Source organism: Argiope bruennichi, chromosome 2 (genome assembly GCF_947563725.1).
Source record: "Argiope bruennichi chromosome 2, qqArgBrue1.1, whole genome shotgun sequence".
In the NCBI taxonomy this organism is placed as follows: Eukaryota; Metazoa; Arthropoda; class Arachnida; order Araneae; family Araneidae; genus Argiope; species Argiope bruennichi.
This window is the reverse complement of record NC_079152.1, coordinates 1,134,256-1,159,303: the sequence shown is the minus strand read 5'-3', so window position 1 is coordinate 1,159,303 and position 25,048 is coordinate 1,134,256. Positions and strand designations below refer to the sequence as shown.

The 25,048-nt window shown below is 27.5% G+C and overlaps 1 protein-coding gene across 1 annotated transcript in view; it reads right to left on the bottom strand.

Annotated features, from left to right (window-relative positions):
* Positions 1-5,142: 5,142 nt before the first annotated feature.
* Positions 5,143-25,048, bottom strand: part of LOC129957135 (solute carrier family 12 member 3-like) — a 169,362-nt gene continuing 149,456 nt past the window's right edge. The window contains exons 16-24 of the mRNA XM_056069303.1: positions 23,875-24,009; positions 20,900-21,006; positions 18,146-18,342; positions 16,084-16,347; positions 15,793-15,907; positions 12,273-12,359; positions 10,966-11,065; positions 9,858-9,925; positions 5,143-7,464 (exon numbers count right to left, since the gene is read on the bottom strand). Of these exons, the coding sequence (XP_055925278.1) occupies positions 7,329-7,464; positions 9,858-9,925; positions 10,966-11,065; positions 12,273-12,359; positions 15,793-15,907; positions 16,084-16,347; positions 18,146-18,342; positions 20,900-21,006; positions 23,875-24,009 (1,209 nt within the window). The 3' untranslated portion in view covers positions 5,143-7,328. The remainder of the gene's footprint in view (positions 7,465-9,857; positions 9,926-10,965; positions 11,066-12,272; positions 12,360-15,792; positions 15,908-16,083; positions 16,348-18,145; positions 18,343-20,899; positions 21,007-23,874; positions 24,010-25,048) is intronic.

The window sequence follows — 25,048 nt, the reverse complement described above, 5'->3', positions numbered from 1 at the left end:
AGATCCATCAGTTTAAATCCCGTCCTTTACTACCTTTTAGGACTCGAACTTCTAAGAGAGAGAAACACGATCTAGAAAAAAAAAAAGGATAATTTTTTTTTCTCATTCAAATTGGGAAAGTACAAAACTGTTGAGGAGACTTGGATATGTTTTTTCTATATCATTCGCTTTCAGATATTTGCAGTTTTATTTGGCTTTCGGCTTCCTATATCTTTTTATAGTTTTAAATTTAAAAAAAATATAACCATAGTATTTTTATTTTTTAGCAAATTTTAAACTAATAATTAAAAAAAAAATCTCTTTTGTAAACCATTGTCGAATACATTCCATTTACTAATCTTGATTTTGACTAATCGTTTGCTGCATCACTAAAATGCTGACGTTTTAAAGTAATTTTATAATAAATTGTTTTAAAAATAATTTTATAGATTAAATTATTATAGATTTAATAATTAATTAGCTCATTTAATGTAAAAAACAAAGCTAAAGTACAAGATCGCTGGAGGTTATGGTATTTTATGTAAAAATGAAAGTTAATCATGTATTCTTAAAAATGTGCTGTAAAAGGCATTTGAATGGATTATTTAGCTGGGATTTTTTCATTTACTAAAAAACTGCATTCCAGTTAGCGATATTAATAACATAATTGAATTTGTTGTTTAAAATATAATATCATTAAATGATTCAAATATTTTCGATTGAATGCTTTCTCAAATATTTCCAAATGCAGTACATTCCCTCCCCCCCCCAAAAAAAAGATTATTCAAAATAAATTCTGGCATAGTTGAAACGGACACAAGAAGGCAGAAATGAAAGTCCACGACAGGAAGAAGGACGAAAGGTCAAGTTTTCAGCCAAAAATTGAAATTGTTATTTAAACGTATCGAATGCAGTAGCAAGGCAAATGGTATTTGGGACAAAACAATCATTTGTTCCATTTGAATAATTTGCTTTAAAATATAAAATAAACTCATTACTATCTCGTTTTCACGGTACCATCTCACTCAATAAAGACTTCTAGATTTTTAATCAGAAGCAGATTTAGGTATTTAGCGGCAGTGCGCAGTATGAGGTCACAATTTTAATAAATTACTCAATTTAATTTCACATTTCAACTCATTTTATTTTAGATTTATCTTTATTATTTATGTCAACTTAGTGGAAATGCATTTGTTTTTATTATCTCGCATGCGAAGTATAGAGAAAATACGGTCATTATCAAAAAATTCGAAATCAGTATTTTGACGAATCTACATTTTAGATCTCTCTGAGTTCGAAAAACACATTTTTAGCCTTATGTCTGTCTATCTATCTATTTGTGACAAAAATAACTCAAAAATGCTTTGAGCTAGACGGATGAAATCTGGTATACGGTCTTTACACCAAATTTGGACATTTCTATCACATTCCATCTTTTTTAAAAATGATTTTCAAAATCTATCAGTTATTTCTGGGATGTGTGTGCTTTGAAATAGCACAAGATCTTGCAATAAATGACACAAATTCTGAAAAAGCAAAAAAAAAGTATTTTATTTCTTCATACAACAGGTACAAACAGGGTAGCAAAATTTGCGGTGATGCATAAATCATTCTACATAAACTCTTAAAAACTGGAATGCAGCAGGAACACTTGGATATGTTAAGATGAGTTATTTACAACAATGAGGAATGAGCTGAATCACAGGTTTTTATTATCTATTTATAATTACACTTTGTACAATTCTATAAATGAAATACATTCGTTATGAGTTTGCAGCACACAAGTGAAAGCTAAGATCATGAGAACTACAAACAATTAGGATTTTTTTTATTTTGAGGTTACCCTTCTTTTAGGAAAATGGAATAAAGTGAAAAGCTGGGGATCTTCCTCACAAACTAACAATCATCTTTTGGTAAGACTTAAAACAAGGGTATGGTCATCAAACTGAAATTTATCAAATGATAACTTGTCCAACATAATATTAGATTTAGATTGGTTAAGTTCAATACTTTGACAACACTTTTGGGAACGATGAAAAAATGAAGAAAAACCATGCACTTAAATAAATATATCACAATTGTTCCATATTCATTTTTTCAAATTAGGCAATGGAAGGGATTACCATTTTTTAATCCACCAAAGATAAATTAATATAGTAGAACATGGCTCATTCGAAGACGATTGGATTCGGATTAAACAATATATATTTTTATATATATATATGTTACAGTGAAAACCCGAAATCAGTCAAAACGCGAATTCACTAGGGAAAACGCGTTCTAACTGGCAGCGCCAGGGAAAACCCGAATTACAGCGTTAAGAAGAATTGGTTTTCTCTAGTTATTTCCGGCTGTGTCCAGTTAAAACCGTACGAATCTAGATTTCTTGTTCGTGAAATATCCAAAAGAAAGTGCAGTTGTACAATTTTATTCCTGTTGGAACGTGTTTGTGTGAACGTGCTGGTTGATTCATTTACGATGAGGGAAGAAAATGTTAATGCTTTTTCCGCTAAAAAGTGGAAAAACAGATTTCTTGAACAATTACAATTGTTACAGAAAAAACAGAATAATTTGAATGTGATGACACGTGATGAATACTATTTTATCTGAGGTTGAAAAAGCAAAATATGCCGTTAGCAAGACTTCTGTTCAGTACCGGAGATTAAAAAGGTTTGACATTCTTGCAATCAGTGGAATAAAAAAGTTGATTTCATCAAATGAGCCCATCAAATATTATTTACCAGTTGAAGAAATTTTTGATGTCATCGAAAGTGCACATGTGGCCAAAGGACATGGTGGTAGAGATAGACTTAAAATTGAAACTTCAAGAAAATATGCTAATATAACCACTGAGATGATACAAATTTTTTTTATCAATGTGTGAAACATGTCAACAGAAAAAAAAAAAAATATGAAAAGGAAAGGTTTGGTTTCTAAACCTATCATTCACTCAGAAATGAATAGTCGCTGCCAAGTGGATTTGATTGACATGTAAACTCAGGCAGATAATGAATTTAAGTTTATTATGGTTTACCAGGACCATTTAACGAAATTTGTGCTACTACGACCACTTTAGAGCAAAAGAGCGGAAGAGGTTGCGTTGTAAGTACTTGATGTATTTTTGATATTTGGAGCACCTTGTATACTGCAATCTGATAATGGAAGAGGGTTTGTAAATTCAGTTATAGAGCAGTTACGTACGTATTGGCCAGAATTGAAGATTGTTCATGGGAAGCCTCGTCACAGCCAGTCGCAGGGTTCGGTTGAGAGGGCCACTCAAGACGTAGAAAATATGTTGGCTTCATGGATGAAAGATAATAAAACTACAAAGTGGTCCTATGGTCTTCGTTTTGCTCAATTCATGAAAAACAGAGCTCTGCATTCAGGAATTAAACAATCACCATACAAAGCTATGTTTGGGATTGAACCAAGAGTTGGAATGACAACCTCAACTTTGCCATCAGATATTATAAAAACTATCGAAGACGAGGATGAACTTCAGAAAATGTTCGAGGATATGAACGCAGAACAAGAAACTGAGCAAGCACAATCAGGGGAGCATATGCTTGCTAATAAGTCGATCAACATTTCTCTAATTAGAGAGGAAGCCAAAGAAAATTTAATAAAGCAAGCCAAACGAATGAAAAAGATATCCGATGCAACACATCCTGAGATTGATACTGGAGGTTCCCATTCCAGATGTTGATAGAGCAAAAGCTGATTTGTGAAATCTCATCGGTGTAGTGCTTGAAAAAAATAAAGATGGCCTGTACAAAATTGGTTCGAAAGACGGAGTTCTCAACAAACTGTATTCGAGGTAAAAAATGATATTTAAACTTAATTACTTCCGTATTTATTCAAAATATATGATTTATTCAATTTATATTAACTTTAAATTTTATATTTATACAGTAGATTATATCTATTCAGGGTGCAAGTTTGATACAAAAGTTTAACATATTCCCTGATTTTTAGATCTGAATTCGATGTATTGCAGCAAATTTTCTTGACTAAAGAACAAGTACCGAATCAGGAAATTTCTCCGAGAACAGCAGCAAGAAAAGGAGCTATAGGAACTGGACAAGGGTTCGTCCACTGTTCTTGTAAAAAACACTGTTCTTCAAAGAGATGTTTCTGTATGAAAAATGGTTCTCTTTGCAATTCTAAGTGTCATAGTAGTTTGCCTTGTCGAAATAAATAATCTGTAATAACGGTAATGCTTTAAACACTATCCGAATAAATCATTTTTTTCTTCAATGACAGGAATTTTCCTGAAATACTGTTTTAGTATATAATTCAATATAATAATTTTGGATAGATGAAAATTATTGTGTCTAAAAATTCAGTCAAAGCACGAATAAAATGATTATCCCTAGCGCTGTTAGTGAGAACGTATTTTTCCTTGTTAATTCGGGTTTTCCCTGGCGCTGCCAGTTAGAATGCGTTTTCCCTAGTGAATTCGCGTTCTCCCTAGCGCTGTCAGTTAACACGCGTTTTCCCTAGTTAATTCGCGTTTTCACTGTAACATATATATATTGAATAAAAGAACACAATAGGATGAAACAATAACTGTTAAACTTATTTTTCTTTACTGTTCAATGACTTTAATAAATAATATAAAATTTTAAATGCTAAGTAATTTAAAAATATAGAGACAAAAATTAAAAATTACAAAATATCATAATTTTAATAAATAATTAGTAAGTTTACATAAAGTTTAAATAGCATAGAGTATGCCAAAAATGGTGGCTGAGATTTAATTTTATTATTTGATAGTTTTAAAATAAATAATCATTAATAGATAAACAAAAAGCAATTACAATAGAAAGTAAGAATAATCATAGAAAAATTCATTATCTAAATAAATAAATAATACACAGAACTTTAAATACAACAACTGAACAATTAACTTATGTAATATATTATAAATTTTAATAATAATAACAATAAATTAATTTTAATAATTGAATTATGTACAACTTTTTACATATAACAACTTCAAAATAAACAAAACAATTAATTTATTCATACTATATATGTTCAAATGTTATATATATATATATATATATAAAAGGAACTTTAAGTCTGTTTTTTTGTTGTAAAGTATTGTAAAATATTAGACTCTAGTGAGATAAGGGCTTTAAAAAGACCTTAAAAAATTATTTCTTTAAGATATCTGCAAACTCAAGATACAGAAAGTTTCAATTAAAGTAATTCAGAAATTAAAGTTTAATTTGTCTTTGAAATAATTAAAATAATTTAGCAAAATAGATGATATTTTAACACTAAGTGAACAAAAAATTCAAAGAACCAGAAAAAGATTAAAAATAAAATTGTTCTAATTAGTTAAGTTCCACAAGTTAAATAATGTTTTTTTTTAATATTGACAAATTGTTTTTAATACAAAGAAGTTTTGGTTTGTTACATGCAAAAATAATTACATCCTCATTTACTCTGGTCTTTCAAGATATATGACAGGTATAATTCATAAATATAAGTATCATTCAAAATAATCTTTCACTTAAATTACTATGAACATCAAATAAAGAACAAAAACTCAAAAATTAAAAAAAAAAAAAAATTCTCATATATTAGAATGCGAAATTTTAAAAGAATAACAGATGTTGTACGTATAATAAACTACAATGTTTCAGTTACATAAGTGTAAATGATAGATTTAATACCGAGTCTCACTGATGAACATTTTTTTATATCTTTAATTCTCATTCACGTGATGATTAGAGTAATGATTATGAAATAATTGACTTATTGATGCATTCTGAACTTTCTGCATCTAAATAATTCTTCATTCTTTACACACAGGAACTACAATTGATAATAATGACATGCATTCAAATAAAGCATTTCAGAAAGCAATAGGTTTAAAAAATAACAGTCTATGTATTCCAAATTTATTCATCTAGAAAACTTTTACTTTTAGAGGAAGCAACACTTTCTTTGTCGCTATGGAATGGAAAACGTACTTTGCCATTACAGATATATGGAATGCAGTACAAATTTTCTGATGAATTGTGCTCCCTTTCAGCATTGACCCAGCAAATTGTAAGACCAAGATGCTACTGGTCGACTGAATCTTAATTTGAATTTTCAAGACATACAAAAGCTTGTTTTCGTCCTTAAAACCTTCACACTTATCATTAGGACTGTTGTTACATAATTTGCCAGATTTTAAAAGTAAGAATCATTTGAAAAATAATTTTTAACAAAACAGTTTGGAATTAGTACAGAGCCAAGGCTGATTCATGTACAGGCATACTACAACTTCAGCACCCCCCAATTTTTTTTACAGAGCATAGTTATAATCATTAATTATATATTTAAATAGCATTCTTAATCATTAACAACCAAATGCAATTTACCTTTCAAAACTTTTAACCAACAATATGATAAACAATCATCTGCCTTTGATATACAGAGAAAAACTCTCCAAACTCTCTAATTTCTTCTATAATCCACTTTTAGTACAGTTTGCTAACTGTACTTGGCTCTGTAAAAAATACATTTCCAAAGGGGTTCCATTATTTCCATAACAGAAAAATTTTATTAAGTCTCAAAACTTGAAAAAAAAATGTAGGATAATATAAAATAATTAAAATTTAATCAAAATAATACTATGCTATAAAATTTTTCTTGTACATAAATATAAGTTTTTAGATATGTATATTTACATAGCATCCATTTTATTCAACCCACAAATCTTTATAAATAAGAGTAAGGACTAAGAAAAAAAAATAATTGAGAAATTCATTTTGAAGTTCAATTTTTAGTTAAAATGAATTAAAAATTAATAATTAGTTATTTAAAATTTATTTGTTAAAAGCTCTATTATAAAAAGAAAAAACTCAATAACTGGATTTATCATATTAATTAATAATCAAATAATTAGAAATTGTTAAAAAATTGTTATATTTGCTTCATGGAAATGCATCAGTGTTCAGTTATGTATTCTATAATTAGATAAGGCAGTTATTGTATTATTAGTTACAAGTTATAATGTAATAATTGCTACCGATAATATAATTATTAACAGTTTGTCCAAATTAATTATTTCTGGATAAATAATAAGTGTTTAATTTTTCTTTTCGCAATGTCTAGTGCAAAGTTTATCAACTTACGGTACAAGTACCACTAGAGGTACATTAATTTGATGGTACTTTACTGGTCAAAACCAATGATTTAAGAAATCCTCAGCAACAAAAGGAAAAGAAAGAAATTCCAGCAAAGGACTAAAAAATAAGTCAGTATTTTTTCCCCCAATGATAAATCTGTATGACTGATTGATTCTGTAGTGGATTGTTCGCCACTGGTCATGCAGAGTGACCATTGTCCTACGAGTAAAATGTAAGTACACTAGTTTGATTTCCCCTGATGAGGAGAAAGGGTGGCATGTCTTTGGTAAGAGTTTCCAACCAAGCCATATAGAGAGCAGCAGAACAGGTGCTCTTCCTTGGCATTGGTAAAGTCCTGTAAAAAAACTTGCATTAGAAAGCATTTCCTTTGCAAAAAATATAACATTCATTAATTTTTTGATAAACTAAAAACAATATAAATATAAATCAAAATTTAATTAAATTTTTTTTAATATTCAATTATTATTAAATATCAAACAAAAGAAAATTCATAAGCATTGATTAAAGATAACACTAGCATTGGGGCCTCCCAAAGCTTACTTGCACACTCTTTAATAAAGGTGTTATTCTGGCGAATGCTTTACATGGCATTGGCATACAATACTTACAAAATGTTAACTTTTGGTGTGTATTTAGCTTGTTTACTGAATCTACTGTATTGTGTGATCCTTGGCGAGTTTTTCGGTGATTTCGGTTAATAGTATACGAAAATCGAATTTGTGTTTTAGTCGAATTTCTAACAATCGATTGAAACCAAAATTTGACACGGAATTACTTTTTGGCAAAAAATTCAAATTACATATATTTTAGCCATTACATTTTTGAATTATCATATTACAAGATTGTGTTTATATCAAAATTTGATAGGCGTGTACATTTATATTTGAATTATATGGTGTTAATTTATATTCAAACAGCTGGAGAGACAGAGGAACGATTTGCTCAAAAAATTTTGCTCCAGTTTGCTGTTATCAAATTTTGCACAAAATTTGACAGAAATCTATAAATTTGATATAAAGACTTACATCAAAATTTATCTTTCTAGCTCAAAGCATTTGATTTATTTTTTGCTCAGAGAGACATGCAGAGAAAAATGCCTCTTTTTCTATTCTTTGCATAAGAAAAAGTAAATATACTATGAAGAATGGCAGATTTTAACAACATAAAATGACAAGTGCTAAATCATATTAAGGCTCCATTTTGAGGAAAACCTGTTTATGACAAGAAAGTTTTGCATACTCAATTTTTGAGCTTTTAATCCTACCAGTAAGCTTATTTCTTAATATTCGCTATTTAATTTGAAGATAATTTTATATTGTTGATAAATGAATCTATAACATTGCTAATTTACTCATTTGGCTCTTTTCATTCCTTCACTGATTAAAAAAAAGCCATGAGGAATTTGCTGTGAACATGGCTACAATTTAGAAAGTCCACTTTTAAATTAGCATTGCTATACAAGTTAAATAGATTTTGATTCTTCTAGATCTCGAGATATGAGGTGAGCACTCCAATGCCTGTGCAAAAAACCATCACTCATTAAGAATGTGCTTAAAATTTTTCTTGACTTTGTATTTTTATCATCACCTCATAATTTTACTTTTACCTCCATAATTTTGATTAAAGAAACTGAATTCCAAATATTTACTAAATTAATAAAAGTCTATTTTTAAAAATATTTTAACCATGTTTACTGATTTGTATTAGAAAATTAATGTTAACAACACTTTAAAATTTTTTTTCTAATTAGATGAATGTAAATGAATTTGAAAAAGAAATTTTTTCCCCCCTTTAAAAAGAAAAAAGATTCGAAGCTCTAGCCAGAAACAGCAAACCATAATGTTTTAGGATTGATTCATCTATCTATTATTTAATTTACAAAATGTACTCACAAGCAATAATGTACTTAATATTGTTCAACATACATGCATATCAACACAATAAAATCAATGAATAATATTACAGTAAAACACAATGAGATATATCAAAATTTTACTAAGATTAGATAAAAAAAAATTATATGAAAATAAAATTAATATCATTGGAAAGCTCATTTTTTGAATTCTCAAGAGCTATAAAAATGATGATATGCCCCAAAATTATTAAGAAAAATAAAAATTTGGATTCATTTTGAATTAAAATTCTAAATAAATAAAAATATTTCTTAATGTAGATCTACTACAAAAGAAATAATTATGCATCAGTTTAGTAAATTTAGATACAGTGCCTTAGATATTTTAAAGAATTTTCAAAATAAAGATTTGAAATATAATAATTGTGAAAGTATAATGAAACTAAAAAGTCTGCAATAAGGAAGCAAAGCATAAAAGCATATGTCCGTAACACATTACAAAATTTATCAAATTTACTTATTAAGTAATATAAAACGTATTCATTGAATGAGTTTGAATTGAAAAATAAATTTTTAGTTCAACATATTTTTTATTGAACAATTTTCATACAATGCAGGCTCAAAAAATGTTTCTTGAATTCATGGAGGACAGCATAGAAGACATTCATCTAAATTTCAAGGTGGAATATTTTGATGGCAATAATATTTTCACTTTGTCGTTTTGCACAGGAGGAATTGAAAATTATCCCATTGGTAAAGGCCAACAATTTAAATTAAAAGAATTAATGACATTTTAAATGCATTCAATGTCTGTACTTCAAAGAAAACATAGAAATAAAGGAAGATTTTCTGACAAATTATTAAAAAAAGCTTACATCACAATGAGGGATGAATTTTTTGAATACTTCTGGAGCAGTTCTGACAATCGGATATGTCGATTAGTCTGAAATAAAAAGAAAAAAATATCTGAGATATGAAGGTAAGATATTTAAAGAATTACAATAGTTCACATGAAATGACTCAGGACTACAGGATTTTTTTTTCTGCAGATGCTTGGTACTAGAACTTCAGTCAAAATTTCTGCCCAGTTTGTAGATTGGCTATGCAGCTCAGGGGTGATGAATTATGAGTGAAAAGTTTTATGAAAGTCCTCACTTTTGAAATCAGGACCTGAAAGTGATTTTTATTCCCCTCTTCAACTTGATTACTCTCTAACAGAAATTGTTGGGATCTTGGAACCTTACATCAGTTGTATTCTTTTCTACTCTCTATCCTCCTATAAACTCCAATTCTTTCAAAATTAGAGAAGGAAAAGTCAGAGGAGCAAGATTTCTATTTCTAGGTAAATGGAAATCTTTCAAATTGTCAACAAATAATTCCTTCACATATAAATGCACTTTGTTTCACATTAGCTATAAACATTTCCTTTATCGGAATGAAGTTAGAATTTAACTGCTCAGGAAACAGCTTTTAAATAGATTAAACCAATTATAAATTTTTAGAAGCAAAAGCAAAATTATTTGTGATTAATAAATAATTGATAAACTTGCTCTTGTTCATTCAAATTTTAAATCACTTCTAACATCCCAGTGTTTTTAAACCTAAGTAAGTCATTTCATCCTTTAAGATAACATTGGTAAACTTAATTTAATTACAATTTAATTAAGTTAATTTTTTACAAAGTAATTATTTTCATTTAATAATTACAAAGTTAAATTAATTTTATAAAATTCTTATTTCATGCTTCATAAAAAAAATGAAAGTTAATTTCACAATGAAAATAATTTTAAAAAATTAGAATTTAATTCAATTAAAAAATTAATTGAATTATACATTTTTCTGTAAATTGTAAGCAAGACTGGCAAAATGTAATAGACAAGTCGCCAAACTTAAACTTCCAAGGTAAACAAAACAATTATATTTCAAAATTTCATCAGCAAGCAGAAATTCACAAAAACAACTGAAAGAGGTTTGTCTTCATACCTTATCCTTCAGAGCATATAGCTCTGACTCTGTAATGAAAAACTTGTTGCCAGTTCCATCACTCTGCCACTTGGTGATAAGGGCTTCAAATTCCTTCTTGCTGAAGACAGAAAACAATATTAAACTTTATCTGAACACACAGAGCATTAGGGATGATTTATACATAACTACTGCAGAGATGCAGCACTAATCGCCTTTCAGTGTATAGATTTAATTATTATTTAATTTTGCATGTAATTCTTACATAATAACTATCAAGAATAACTGAAATAATTAATTTCATTCGCAATTAATGAATGCAAGTATCTGTACACATATATTCAGGTATGGCATAACCCAGGACTTTATAAAGCAGAATTCCTGGCCAGTGGTATAATAACCTCACTCCATCTTGGCAGCATGCATCAAATTAAATGGGAATAAGCCAAAGCAATGTTGGTAACGGCAGTAAATAAAATAGATTCAAACGATGAAAAAAAAGTTAAAGAATTTTGTTTCTTCAAGCTCAAGTAAAAAGTGAAAGTCATACAAATTAAGATATAATATATAATCCAGATATAACTGAAACACTGATAAATTCAGATATTATATATAACTGAAAGATAAGTATCCAACACTCAGAATGTTTATGAATATAAAACATGTGGGAAAAATACACTCCTCTTAAATGAATATTATTAAAAAATATAAAGAAACCCTGATGCATCTTTAGACATGAGATTAAATCTGTTTTTATTTGAATCTAACTATATAAAATCATTTTCCTGAAGCAAGCCCATGGACTGCATTGAAATGGTTTTGCACTTGAATATTTGATTATCCCAGAAATGTTTTCCATCACTGAAAATATTTCAATGCTATTTTCTTTTATTAAGATTATTATTCAATTATTTCTTTTATTATTGCCTAGCTATTATCTATAACTATTGCCTTACTTCACTACATTAGCTGTGCATCTTCAACAACCTAACATTACCCTTTCAGTGATGAATAAATTGGTATTGATGAAACTCATAGTTAAGTATAAGCTATCCACTCTAATCTGTACCCAAAAGCTAATTTCCAAACTATTTAGAGTTAGGTATATACTTCTAGGAGATGAAATACCCTGAATAATATTTTATGTTATTTAAGTCTATAAATGAAATGTTTGTAAAATTATGGTAATATCCCTTTCTCTCTCTCTCTCACACACACACAAATTTTCGAATGCTATAGTTTTGCAGTGTTAAAAAGCAAGCCAATATTATGTAAAAATTACATATTTCAGACATTTAAATTCATTATCATTATAAATAATTTGTTACCTGGATTCTTCTGGAGGTTTGACAATATCTGGTATGACAGTAACATCAGAATAATCAATTCTGAATTTATTGAGTAAAGCTACCATGCTGGAAAACAAAAGATTCAACTTACACTCAAAATAAAAAAAAAGCTTGTAAACAAATAAAAAAGTATAGTAAATAGGACTTTTTAAGATCTACATCTAATCAATGCAATATTTGCAATAACTTCATTCAACTTTCCTTAGAACCTTTTAAATTTTATTAAATCATTTATTATTATTTTATTATTATAATAAAGTGTTTCATTTCAATATTCTTGGTATGTTTTCTTTATTTGTTTTACAAGAGTTACATTACGGCTAGAACTCAACAAATGCAAAGCACAGGGAGTGTTCTCCCTTCGACTTTGTTTTATACAGTGTTTTGTGGATAACACTGAACATAGATTTTAGATATCTTTCCTTCATTTGGTGCAGAATTTAATATGAATTTTCAATGTTGGCAAAATGTCATAGACCAAATTTTACTTATTTAAGTCGTTGCACTTTCAAGTGTATACATCATTTTCATATATAGATTAACAGATAGTAAACTATTCGAAAAATTGTCTTCAAAATTTCAAACACACCTATAATGCTAATGAGAAATCTATAATTTAATCCTTAAATAGGGAGGTGAAGTATTTCAGACTGGTAAGGATGGACTTTTGGTTACTACCCATTCTATTTTTAGCTCAATTGAATGGATTGATCCTGTAGTTTCTAGTTTTACGACCTTCATTACACATGCACCTTTTCAACCCGGTTTTGGCGGATGCTTTAAAAAATATTTCAGCTATTTCTTTGCGCTATGTCTGTGAGATCGCATGTCCCTTTTAGTGTTCCAATATTATACAGGGCTTAGCAGATGGCTCTAAAATTCAAATGAATGATATGGTTCTCCTTGAAATATCATCCAACCAACTTATGATACAGAGCTCCAGATACTTTTAGTAATGAGTAAGTGATTTTAGTAATGAAGATAATTGTACAGAAGTTTTTTTTTTTTTTTTTTTAATGAAAGTTTGCATTTGACTGATTTAGAGATTCTGATATGCATGTTGAAATGTAATTAATTTTTCAAGTGATCATGTATTTTGAAAAATTTCTAAAATATATTAATATGCCTAGAGAAATATATACAGAATTTACAAGCTGATTTTTATACTAGTACTTAACCTGTATGTTTAAAATGGCCTGGAAAATCATGCTATGAATGAATATGTTCACAAGTTTCTGCATAGAAATTATGCCCCTCCCCCCCCCAAAAAAAGGGAGGAGGTCAATTTTTTTAAAAACATTTTTTCATACAATTGTTGAATTTTCCAGTGTATTGCTTTCTATATACTTTTGTACACTGCACAAAAACAACAAGTATTTTGCACAAGAGAGATATTATTTTTATTATAATAGAACGAATATATTTCAATGCAAATATTTTTTTTAACTTAAAATTTCATTTAATTAAATACTTTGAATTCAACAGAAGGTACTGTGGCATATAATTAAAAAATTGATATAAACATATTTCCTTTTGATATTTTTATTATTTAAAAAATATTTTTTTTTGCGCATCTTTTAATCTAATTTTAAATAATTTATAGAAATGTCAGAAAGAAAATTAAAATTTTTTTATAAAATTTAAAAGGAAAAATCAAAGTACCATTACTTCAAAATAACTTGGAAAATATCCGACATAATGACCGCAAAAAAATATCCGACATGATGACAGACTGGTTATGAAAGAACATTTGAGGAAATTCTAATAATAATGAGGTTGCATTTCTAGTAATCTATATACTTATAATAAAGCTCAATGTGTGTGTGTGTGTGTGTGTGTGTTGGCGCTCTACAGGCCAGGTCATTTGACATACAGCTACCAAATTTGGTAGATGTATACCTTAGAGGTCGGGAATGTGCACCTGGGGTCCCTTTTTTTGAAATTTTAATTAGAATTTTAATTATTAATTAAAAACTAACTTTCCCGCCAAAAAAATCTTCCATTTTCCCCACCGCCAACTTTTCCGCCAAAATAATCTTCCATTTTTCCCAACGCCAAATGATTTAGGCTTTAGTTCTTTTTTTTCTCCCAACAGTAATGAGGCTAGGGTTAAGATTTTTCGGCGGATTATTTCAAACGATTCTGTTTATTTTCTTAATGTTTTATGCATTTAAAATTAAACATTGTTAATGAATCCATGTTTCAGATTTATTCTGAAGTACTTTTGAATTAAAATAACACAGAATAAAGGAAATTAAAAATGTATAATCTGCATAGCGTTACCCCAACTGGCGTAGAAAAATTTACGCATTTGCGTTACGGTAAAAGGAGAAGAAAATTCACGCATGCGCATTGTTTTCTGATTGTTGGCATGGCAACCATTATCAACGGACGATTTCAATTACTTTTAGGTTAGTTGTATGCTTTTGTAAATAAATTGTATTTACGTTAGTTATATATTTTTTGTATATGCTTTAGTTTTAAGTACATCGTTTTTTAAGTAGTTTTTTTAAACCTGTTTTCAATGATTTAAATTATTTTTTGGTTAGTTGCATGCCTTTGTAATTAAATTGTATTTATGTTAGTTATATATTTTTTTGTGTATGCTTATAGTTTTAAGTACATCGTTTTTTAAGTAGTTTTTTTAAACCTATTTTCGACCGATTATTTTAAACGATTCATTTTATTTTCTTAGTGTTTGATGCATTTAAAATTAGACATTGTTAATGAATCGATCTGTTCATGATGAATCTAAGAAAATTTTGTTGACAAATTCTTGAGATATTACATAAATTAAGAAAGATATTCTTTAGTGCCCATAAAGTTTAAACGCTCAGTGACTCTATTATCAGTAATCATATTATTAAAAAAAATGCTTTGTTTCAGTAAAAAAATATTATTATATTAATTGCAGATTAATCATTTACACTTTAATTTAAAGCATAAATTCTACGAGGGGTAACAGAAAATTAAAGAGATACATATCACGTTATGACTGAAGGCCTTTATAATATTATGAGTGAATTATGAAATATGACTATCAAAATTTGAAGTTTTAAAATATTTTTCTGAAGAATCTATTAAAGTTGGAATTGCGTAAAATATTTAATGGTACGATCGGAGTTTAACCCCCTGCTTGGGGCAATTTTTAAAAATCTCCAACAATGGCCTTGCGAAATGTTCGAAATCAAAGGAGCAGATGTTCAATTATAGTGCATAATAAAGATTGCCAGCTTTGGCGCGTTATCGCAATTTGGCGAAGAAGGGGGTTAAACTCCGGTTCAACCTATTTAATTATTAAAATTTAAACGAACATTAAGATTGGCGAACCGGCTGGTCGCCAAAGGCGGCTAGTAATTTATAAATTCAGTAAAAATTTATTCATTATTAGTTGACAAAAATTTTATAAATTTATTCATTATTATTACTATTTATTCAGAATTGTAAAACCAATGAATAATTTGCAAAACAGTAATTAGAAAAAGGCAAACAGCCATACTTTCTTTGTTCTCTATCCAATTCATCTTTTTTGTTGGCCAGAGCAAATATCCTCAACTTGCATCCACTCCACTGTGAGCGAGTTGATAGAATGTGAGGGATCAGCATTGTCAGTCCTATATTACAGAATTAGTGAAATTTATTGCTTAGAATTAAATAGAATTCCAGAAATAAAATTGTCAATTTTTAAAAGATGATATAAAAATTCAAGATAAAATAAGTATGATAAAATAAGTAAGTATAATGATTTTAAAAATGGTTTTTATAATAGCAGAGAAGGTAGTCAAGTCACCTCCATCGTCGTATAACCACCAAACGTCAATAAAGCCTTTCTTCTGTCTCCTCTGGAACTGTGTGGCAGACAGCTTTATTTCGTCTGGGATGGAAGGGAAGACAATTCTGCCTCCATCCCCGTTGTCGGGGCTGCTCAGGTATCCCAGATTGATCTGCCCTTGAGGGTTCTGGCTTACACCGCCGTTCATGGAGCGGACTGTGGTTGGAGAAGAAGGTGGAGAACTCTCCCGTGAACTGTCCATGGGGCACGAAGCAACGGAAACTGGAAGCATAAGAAATTTAAAAACCAGCGGGAGTAGCGGAAAGTAGTAGTTATTTAAAAATTAGCGGAATAGATTTGAAAATGTCAAAAATTGGCATGTCAAATTATTTCTTCACTTGGAAATATAAATTATCTTTCCAAAAATTTCACTTTTAAAAGGGAGTAAAGGACTTTCCATTTATATACAAAATTAAGGCATTGATCTTGGAATAATTATGAAACAAATCATTGCAAACACAATAGCAGGGAAAAAAAAAAAAAAACCTAAGAAAATTTTTTTAGTTTCCATAAAAGTTTGACTTTATTTATCTAATTCATTTTACCACTTGAAGGTGATATTCTTGCTGCAAAGGGTGTAGTGAGAATTTCATTAAAAATTCGATATAAACTATGTAACAAAAAAGTATTCCTTATTGAATACATCCAATTCCTGTATTCTAAATTCGAACATATAACATTCATTATATGTTTTTCAAATAAATGCATCCTCATCCTGTTATAAAATAAATCTTTGAAAACAGTGCATTCATTTTCGTTCAACAAACATTTTAAGTACACCAGTGCAGAGTGGTATTAAAAAAAAAAAAAACAGAAAAAAAAAACAGCAAGAAAGACTGCTGGTTTCAGCTGCTTTAGAAAATTTTTTTTGGTCTTATAAGTCCCAAAAGTTGTGTAACACTATAATTATATTCAAATTATATTTTGTTTTGAAAATATTTGATAATTTTGAAAAAGTTTTCAATATAAAATGATCAACAAAATCAATATAAAATGATCAGCAAAATCATTTTGATAAAAAACCAGACTGAGTAAATAACAGATTGTTAAAATAACCTCTAAATTACATATTGATGCACTGTATTTAATTATAATATGCCTCAAATATAACAATTTTGTTCTGTTCAATTTATTTCAAAATTGTTTGCTTGTTGTAAACAAACAAAGCACAGAATGCATACTTTCTGCTTTACACAATATTAACTGATATCAGATAAAACTAAATGTTAGCTTACCAAATACATTTCTGGCAGTGAATGGTGTACATAAAATTCCAAAATCCCAAATGGGCAACTAATGAGTTAATTTTGCAGCTTAATGACATTAATTGTAATTATTAATTAAATTAGCTTTTTATCAAAAAAAAAAGAAGGCAAACTTTTGAATTAAAAAAAATGAGCAAAAAAAGGCAACTTTGAATTTAAAGAACATTTTCATACTAACACATCGTTTTTACTTAATAACACCCAAAATACAATAGACTATACCTTGAAACTATAAACACGAATGTAATTTTTTTTAAAAAAAATTAAGAAATCTACTTTCATTCTTGCCATATGCCCAGAAAAATTGAAATAAAATTTAAGATAAAAGAAATAACAGCTATGAATCAGACAACCTGAAATACAATGAAAGGTTTCAAAATGGGCAAGGAAAAAAAAAAAAAAAAGTGAATGAGTAACAGCATTATTACTAACTGGTTTTCTTTGTTCTGCATCATAACTATTTTATGCTTTTCTACAGTGATGGCCCACACATATGATCACGATAATAGTCAATAATTATCTTGTTGTATTTCTCTTTCTATTATATCAAATTATAATTGTACTAAATTTCCATTAGAAACCATCCAGTACTTTTCACTTTTAAATATCAATATACATTAAGAAACTTAATAATACATTTATGATTCCATAGCAATTCAGCAACAAAAGCTCGTTTTCTCCACTGAAAGTTGTTAAGAATATGGAATAGTGATGAAACAAATTTATAGCAAAACTTTGATGCTTCATTAACGTACTTTCTGATAATTCTGAGCAGGACTTATTTCTGGGCATCCCGTCTTCATCGATGAATTCGGATGACACCTTCATCCTTCTCTTCTTTTCCTTTTTTGAAAGCATTGCATATTCTTCCAATTGGATGGCATATTTGGAGTAATCCATTCCTTCCGGAAGTCTCAAGATGCCAACTGACATGTGCATGTCTAAGGCTATACTAAATAAATTAAAAACAGTTTTTATAAAAAATGAATTTGAAGAAGTTTATATTTTAAAGCTTCAATTATTTTCTGGTTTTTACTCCTTCATTTACATTTCATTCTAATAAATAACATGGAATATAGAAATCAAATTTTGAAATCTACAAATCAAGGCATATTTTATTGTACACTGATTGATTTTTCCCTATTGCTTTTATTCTTAACATTGCAAATATTACTTTATTAACACAAATATGAAATCTTTTACTATGAATTCTCATTTCCGCTGTTAGGAATAAGTATTTAGAATATTACTTTCATATAAATAATTTGCAATTGAATCAGCTTTATTTCTAACATGCATTTACAAGGTTGACATTCAAATCTGGAAAAATAATTCTCCATATGTTTACACAGCATAAGCAGAAGCACACAAACAGTACTTAAAGGCTAGTTATAATACAATAACAATACTCCCTCTTTCCCCATAGTTTTTTTCAGTGGTAAAAGTAATCAATAATTCAACTTTGCCTGAAATAATAGCATATTAAATGAATGTTTATAGTTAAATACAAATATATATATATATATATATATATATATATATATATTGCCTAGAATTTAGCAAGACAAATTCACAAGTAAAGGGGGAAAAAATAATAATTCATCTCATGTTCACTAATTTAAAATAAAAATAATTAATTTAAAATAAAATAAAAAAAATTAAGGACTTGCGTGAAAATATTCTAGCTATAATGGTACAAACATTAAACAAAAAACATCACAAAGCATTTCTTCCCCTTAATTCGGACATGAACTATATATTGGGCCAAATCATATATTAGTCTTTGAGATTTTTCAGTCATTAATTTCATCTCTTTTTTTTCTTTTGCAACAATTTAATTTGTAAAACTACTTTGAGTATGTTAAATTTTCTTTTTATCCCCCTGAATGTTTTTCTGCTTTTCTAAAGCTTCGTAACACACCTCGCATGCTCTAATTTTGCATAGTGAAGCAAATGAACCATTTGTTTTTTTACATGATACTGAATTGTTTTTCAATAAATATGAATTTAAACAAAATGGTGCTTTTAAGATAAAAAAATGTTTGGGCATGAATTTCAATATTTCTTTTGGAATATTCTTCATAAATATAAAACACTCTACTAAAAGAGCCTTGTTTTAGTAGCTACAATAGTATTCAAGTAGTTTCATAGTCACTACTTCAATATCGGTATTTTTTTTAAGACTTTGTAATTGAATTGATCTAATTTGGAGAATAGAAGAGTAAGTAGAAAAGCAATGAGATTTCGCAGTTTTACAATCGTGAATGATATTTTGTTTTTAGAGCTATGATGGTGATCTTTTCAGTGTTAAAAAAATAAGCATTTCTTAAATGGAAAAAAAAAAAATAATAATAATTTTTTTTTGTAATTTTTTGGGTTTTTTTAAAAGGAAAATTTCAAAATGCCCAACATTTTTTATATTTTAAAGATTATTTTTAAATTCTCTTGGTGAGATGGCAATCTTGATTTAGAAGAATTTGGCAACCAGTTTGTTAATCTAGAATGTTGGCTTTTCTGGTCGTTTAAATTCTTAATTTCAAGTGTGTAAGTATTTAAAATGCCACTTTTGTTCTCTGATAAGATTGAGAGATATTAATTTCAAGTTTGAAGAAATGGATTTTTTTATTTTATCCTCCTTTTCACTTAAAGCATTTTAATCTTAAATGTTTTGAACTACCAACAGTCAAATCTAATAATAACAATTCAAAGATGAAAAAGAATTTAAAAATCTAGATCATTAAACATATTGAATAAAAAAATAATATGGTACTTTTGAGAAGGCAAATGAAATACTTGAAAAAGAAACTAAATTTTCAAAATATCCGAAAGAAAAAAAAAAATGCCTGAATGGCAATAATTGTGAAATAATTTGAACCATACAGCATTAGGAAAAATAATCAGTTTCAATTTGATATGAGAAGATAGTTCATTATATGAAAATTATCAAATAAATGAAAAATCTCTTTATTCAAATGAGCTGGGAAACTATACTAAAAAAGTACATATATTCAAATCACAAATAAGGGAAAATCTATTTTGTATTGAAGAAAATAAACTTTGTTTGTTATAGCGTTGAAAAAAAGAAATTGTATTGCATTTACATGTCAATTAAAAAATATTTCAAAAATTAATTTAAATTATAAAAATAATGAGCAACAATTTCATTTGCATAATTAAAAAGATAATTTTTTTTGTTCTAAAATGGCATGAAAATATTTTTTATGGGTTAATATTGTCCAAAGAAAGATAGAAATGAATAATGTTTTCATTAGAAGGCATAGTTAAAAATACACACATTAGCAGTTAATGAAGAGGATTTCCCCTTTTCCCCATGGTTTGTAAACAGTTAGTCATGAAAATAATTGTTTTGAGGAGCTCAGTAATCATTTTGAGAACTATTCAATTAGCAAACATGTATCAGCTAAATGTATCAGTAAATGATTGGTTACAAAATTTTATCTTAGTATGAGGCAAGTCAAGTGAAATAAAAGTATGTTATCAGAACTTACTGTATCACGTTAAAATATTCTTGTACTTCTTCATGAGGACAGGTCTCCCAATTGTTCTTATAACCCATCAACAACATGTTGGGTCTTAACTTGCCCATTCCTGCGACCTAAACAATTGAAACAGACTCAAAAATTAAAATCTTTCAAAAATATCGTTATATTGTTTTTATAATATTTTGTAATAATTATAACAAAAACAGGTTTATAAAACACAGTTCTATTAATGCCCAGAAAGTGGAGATTTGTGCCATTTTAACTATTTTCTATATTTGAAGCTTTCATTTATGATTCATTTTATAAAAATTATGGAGTAATGATTTTTTTTTCAAAAATTTACTAGCAATAGGATTCTCATAGATGATATCAACATTTAAATCATTTAATTGTTTTTAATGAATCTATTTAATGAATATTTACACTAAATTAACACACATGACACCTAAAGAAGGAATAGTTTGCCAAAATTATTTATTAGTAATAATAATAATTGAAAAAAAAATCCTACTGAAAACATACATTTATTGCTGTATTTAAAAAAAGCAAAATATTTTTAAATCAAAATTATAATCACATCTTTTATCACATTCATAGCATAAATGTTTTGTACTTTCCTTTCTTTTGATATCCATTGAGAGATGCACTGTTTAATTACTTTTGTAATTTTGCTCTTACCCTTATTTTATACTAGCCGCCTTTGGCGACCAGCCGATTCGCCAGTATTACCGCTCACTACAATTTTCAATTAAATATTTTAAGTAACTGGTCTCTTAATAGATTCTCAAACAAAACATTTTTAATCTTCAAATTTTGCTAGTCATACCAAACTTATACTGCTGTTTAGATCGTTTCGTTCAATTTACTATATATATTTTCCTAATGTGTTGTCATTTACGATAAAGCTTCAACTTTAATTTAAAGTGGAAATGCTGAAATTTCAATTAGTATAAAGATATTTTTAATGAAACCAAGCTTTTTATTTTATTTATCATTTTTATTGTTATTTTATTATTGAATATGAGTATTGCAAACAGAATCGCTCGGTATTTAAGTCTTATGTGAACTACAAAATATTTTTCATAATTTATGCAATATCCCAAACAATAATTCAACAAAAATTTCTCAGATTCAGCATAAAATTCAGTTTTTAGTTTTGCTTTCAAAAGGATTGAAATGAAATCAATAAAAATATTTTGTTCCGGCTGATAAATATATTTCAAAAATTATGAAGTCTAAATTTAATGCAGAAAGGTATCAGATTCTGAGAAATATTCTGGACACACCAAATTTTAAATAAATGAATGAATGTTTCTATTTTCAACGATCAACTAAGACTTATTTATGAAGTTTTGAATTTTAACAATTTAGAAAAACTGAACATTTTCATAATCTTAGGCCAATTAATCTTGAGAAACCTGCGCGCTGATTGGCATATTTTCTTTGAAACGATCGATGGAAAATCTAAAATTATCCTTTTTTTATTGAATAGTGATATTCAAATTTTCATAAATCAGTCAGTTTAAGTGATTGATTTAGTTGATTGGAAATTAACTCTTTTTATTTAAAATATTAGTGTTTCAAGAACATTTTGTTATTCGTGATTTCCACAGCAGAAGCTTTATGTAAAATCAAAAATTCGTTATTTATTAGAGTATTTATTGAATCAAGTTACATAAAATGTAATCATTTTCCATTTAGACCATTTTAGCAGATCTGTGTCTTACTAAAGGTTTACAAATTAGCTGTGTGGCCCTGATTTGAATGGATATCCTGTTCATATTAAACAAAACTTGCCTTGAAATAAAACTGATTTATTGGATTAATAACATAGAGAGTGTAAAAGATCATAAAATAATTTTTCTTGAATTTATTTTTTAAAAAAAATAATATTTCATATTTGTTTCATTTTCTACAGACACGTGCCGAAAATTATATTTTTGCAGATTTCATTTCCAAAAAGATTTAATTTATTTTTAGTTGGAACTTTAATCAATGTGATGGCAACACTTTGAAAAAAGCTAATTTTTTCCCATGAATGCAAAACGTGTTCATGCAGCTTAAATTTTATTTTTATTTTGTACGAAAAAAATTGTTGAAAAATATAGTTAAAATATTTATTTAAAAATTCATTAAAAATAGAAATTTAATTTTAAGGTTAAAACATTGTTATCATTTAAAAGATAAATTTTTGATCTTTAACTTCATGTAAAAATCTTTTTTGTGCGGTAATATTTTCGGAAGTTAAAGCAGAAACACGCCAAAATTTCGCTTATTTTTTAAATAAATAAAATTCTAATTAAAAATTCGAAAAAATAACCCCCAGGTGCACATTCCCGGCCTCCAAGGTATACACGTGCCAAATTTGGTAGCTGTAGATTGAATGGTCTGGCCTGTAGAGCACCAACAAAATACACACACACACACATTGAGCTTTATTATAAGTATAGATTTTAAAAAATTCTATTTTTAAAAACAAAGTGGAAAAACAGTACAATTTTATTTTTAAGAATAACAATAAAGAGGTGTTTATAAACTTCTTACTTTTCTTTTATATTATTTTCTATTTTTGATTTATAATTTAATTATTGATCATTTATTATTTTCTCTTATTCTCAAATTTTTATATAAAAAATACCATTTTAAAAATGAAATGGAAAAACAATATAAAATCATTTTTTATGAACAATAGTAAAAGTACATGTTAAATTTTTTTTCAGTCATATTATTTTATGCTTTTAATTAATATCTCATTATAAATATTGCAGATACCTAATATGAATTTCTTCACAAATGTATTTAATCAAAATAGAATAACAATTCATCAATTAATTAATAATTATATTCTGAAAAACATAAAAATGTGTAAAATCCAAAAATTTCAAAACTCTACTATTTTGAGAAGTAAGTGAAAGCAGAACAATAAAATCCCATTTCTACAAATTTGAAACAAATGAAATCAAATAAAAGTGAGTAAAAACCTGTATTAGAGAAGCAACTCCACGAGAAAAAGACGTATCTTCAACAGCACTGTAAAACGCTTTGATTCCTCTGTGTCGCAAATACTTGTGGCCCATTTCTAGCATGCCCGTTCTGGCTTTGTGGTTCAAATGTTCCTAGAAATAAGAGCAAAAAGTTATAAGTGGAAGCTTTAGAGGAAATCTTGTTTGCAATAATTCATTTTGGGATCAGGACAGTTTGTGCATAGGCACTGCAGAATAACATATCTTTACTTTTTATATAAATATAATAAAAAAATTGCTTAATTTTGTACAAAACATTTTAATTTATTAACATTATATCAATAATTTCCTTTAAGAACTATAATTCTTTAGGAAGAAAGTAGAGAAGAAGAGTTTTCTTCTTATACATAGAGTGAAAAGAGTTTCTGGAAGGACTCTCATTTAACTCGGCTACATTGGTTTCAATAATATCGTTTCAAATAGAAAGAAAGTGATGTCAAAAATACAATTTCCTTGAATAAAGAAATAAAATAATGATAAATAAGTATTAATTTTTAAAAATTTATCAAAAGCAGAATTTAACTAAATTTCTCAATTACATTTACATATTTTAATTTCATATTTCATGATTTTTTAAATTATTCAATTATAATTCCATAGTCTTCACAAATGAAAGTAAGAAGAATATGAGAAATATTATTGTGAAAATTCATTTGGTAGTTCAATTTAAATTAAGCATGAACTTTTAATTGCTTAGTTATAATTTATCAGTTAAAGATCAGTGATTCTAAGTAAAATATTTAATTTTACTTCAAAAAGGTAAAATTTAAACTATATTAAATTGCAGTGCCTAGGAATATATGACAAAAAGCAGCATCACCAAGCGGACTCTCCCTGATATAGAATAATTTAGCCCCTCGTGAGAACTACAAAAAATCTAAGTGAATATATAATGAAAATACCTATCTAATAAAATAACTAAGAATAATAATAAAAAAAAATACTTATTCTATTATTAATCTCTTAGTTTTAAAATTGAATTTTCAAAATAAAACTTTGCTAATTGGCACAATCTATGATTTCATTTGTGCTTTTATTAAAATAAATAATAAAATTTTTTATATTTATGTGGTATATATTATCATGTATATAAAGACATTCACATCATAATAATTATGAAATTCATATGCAC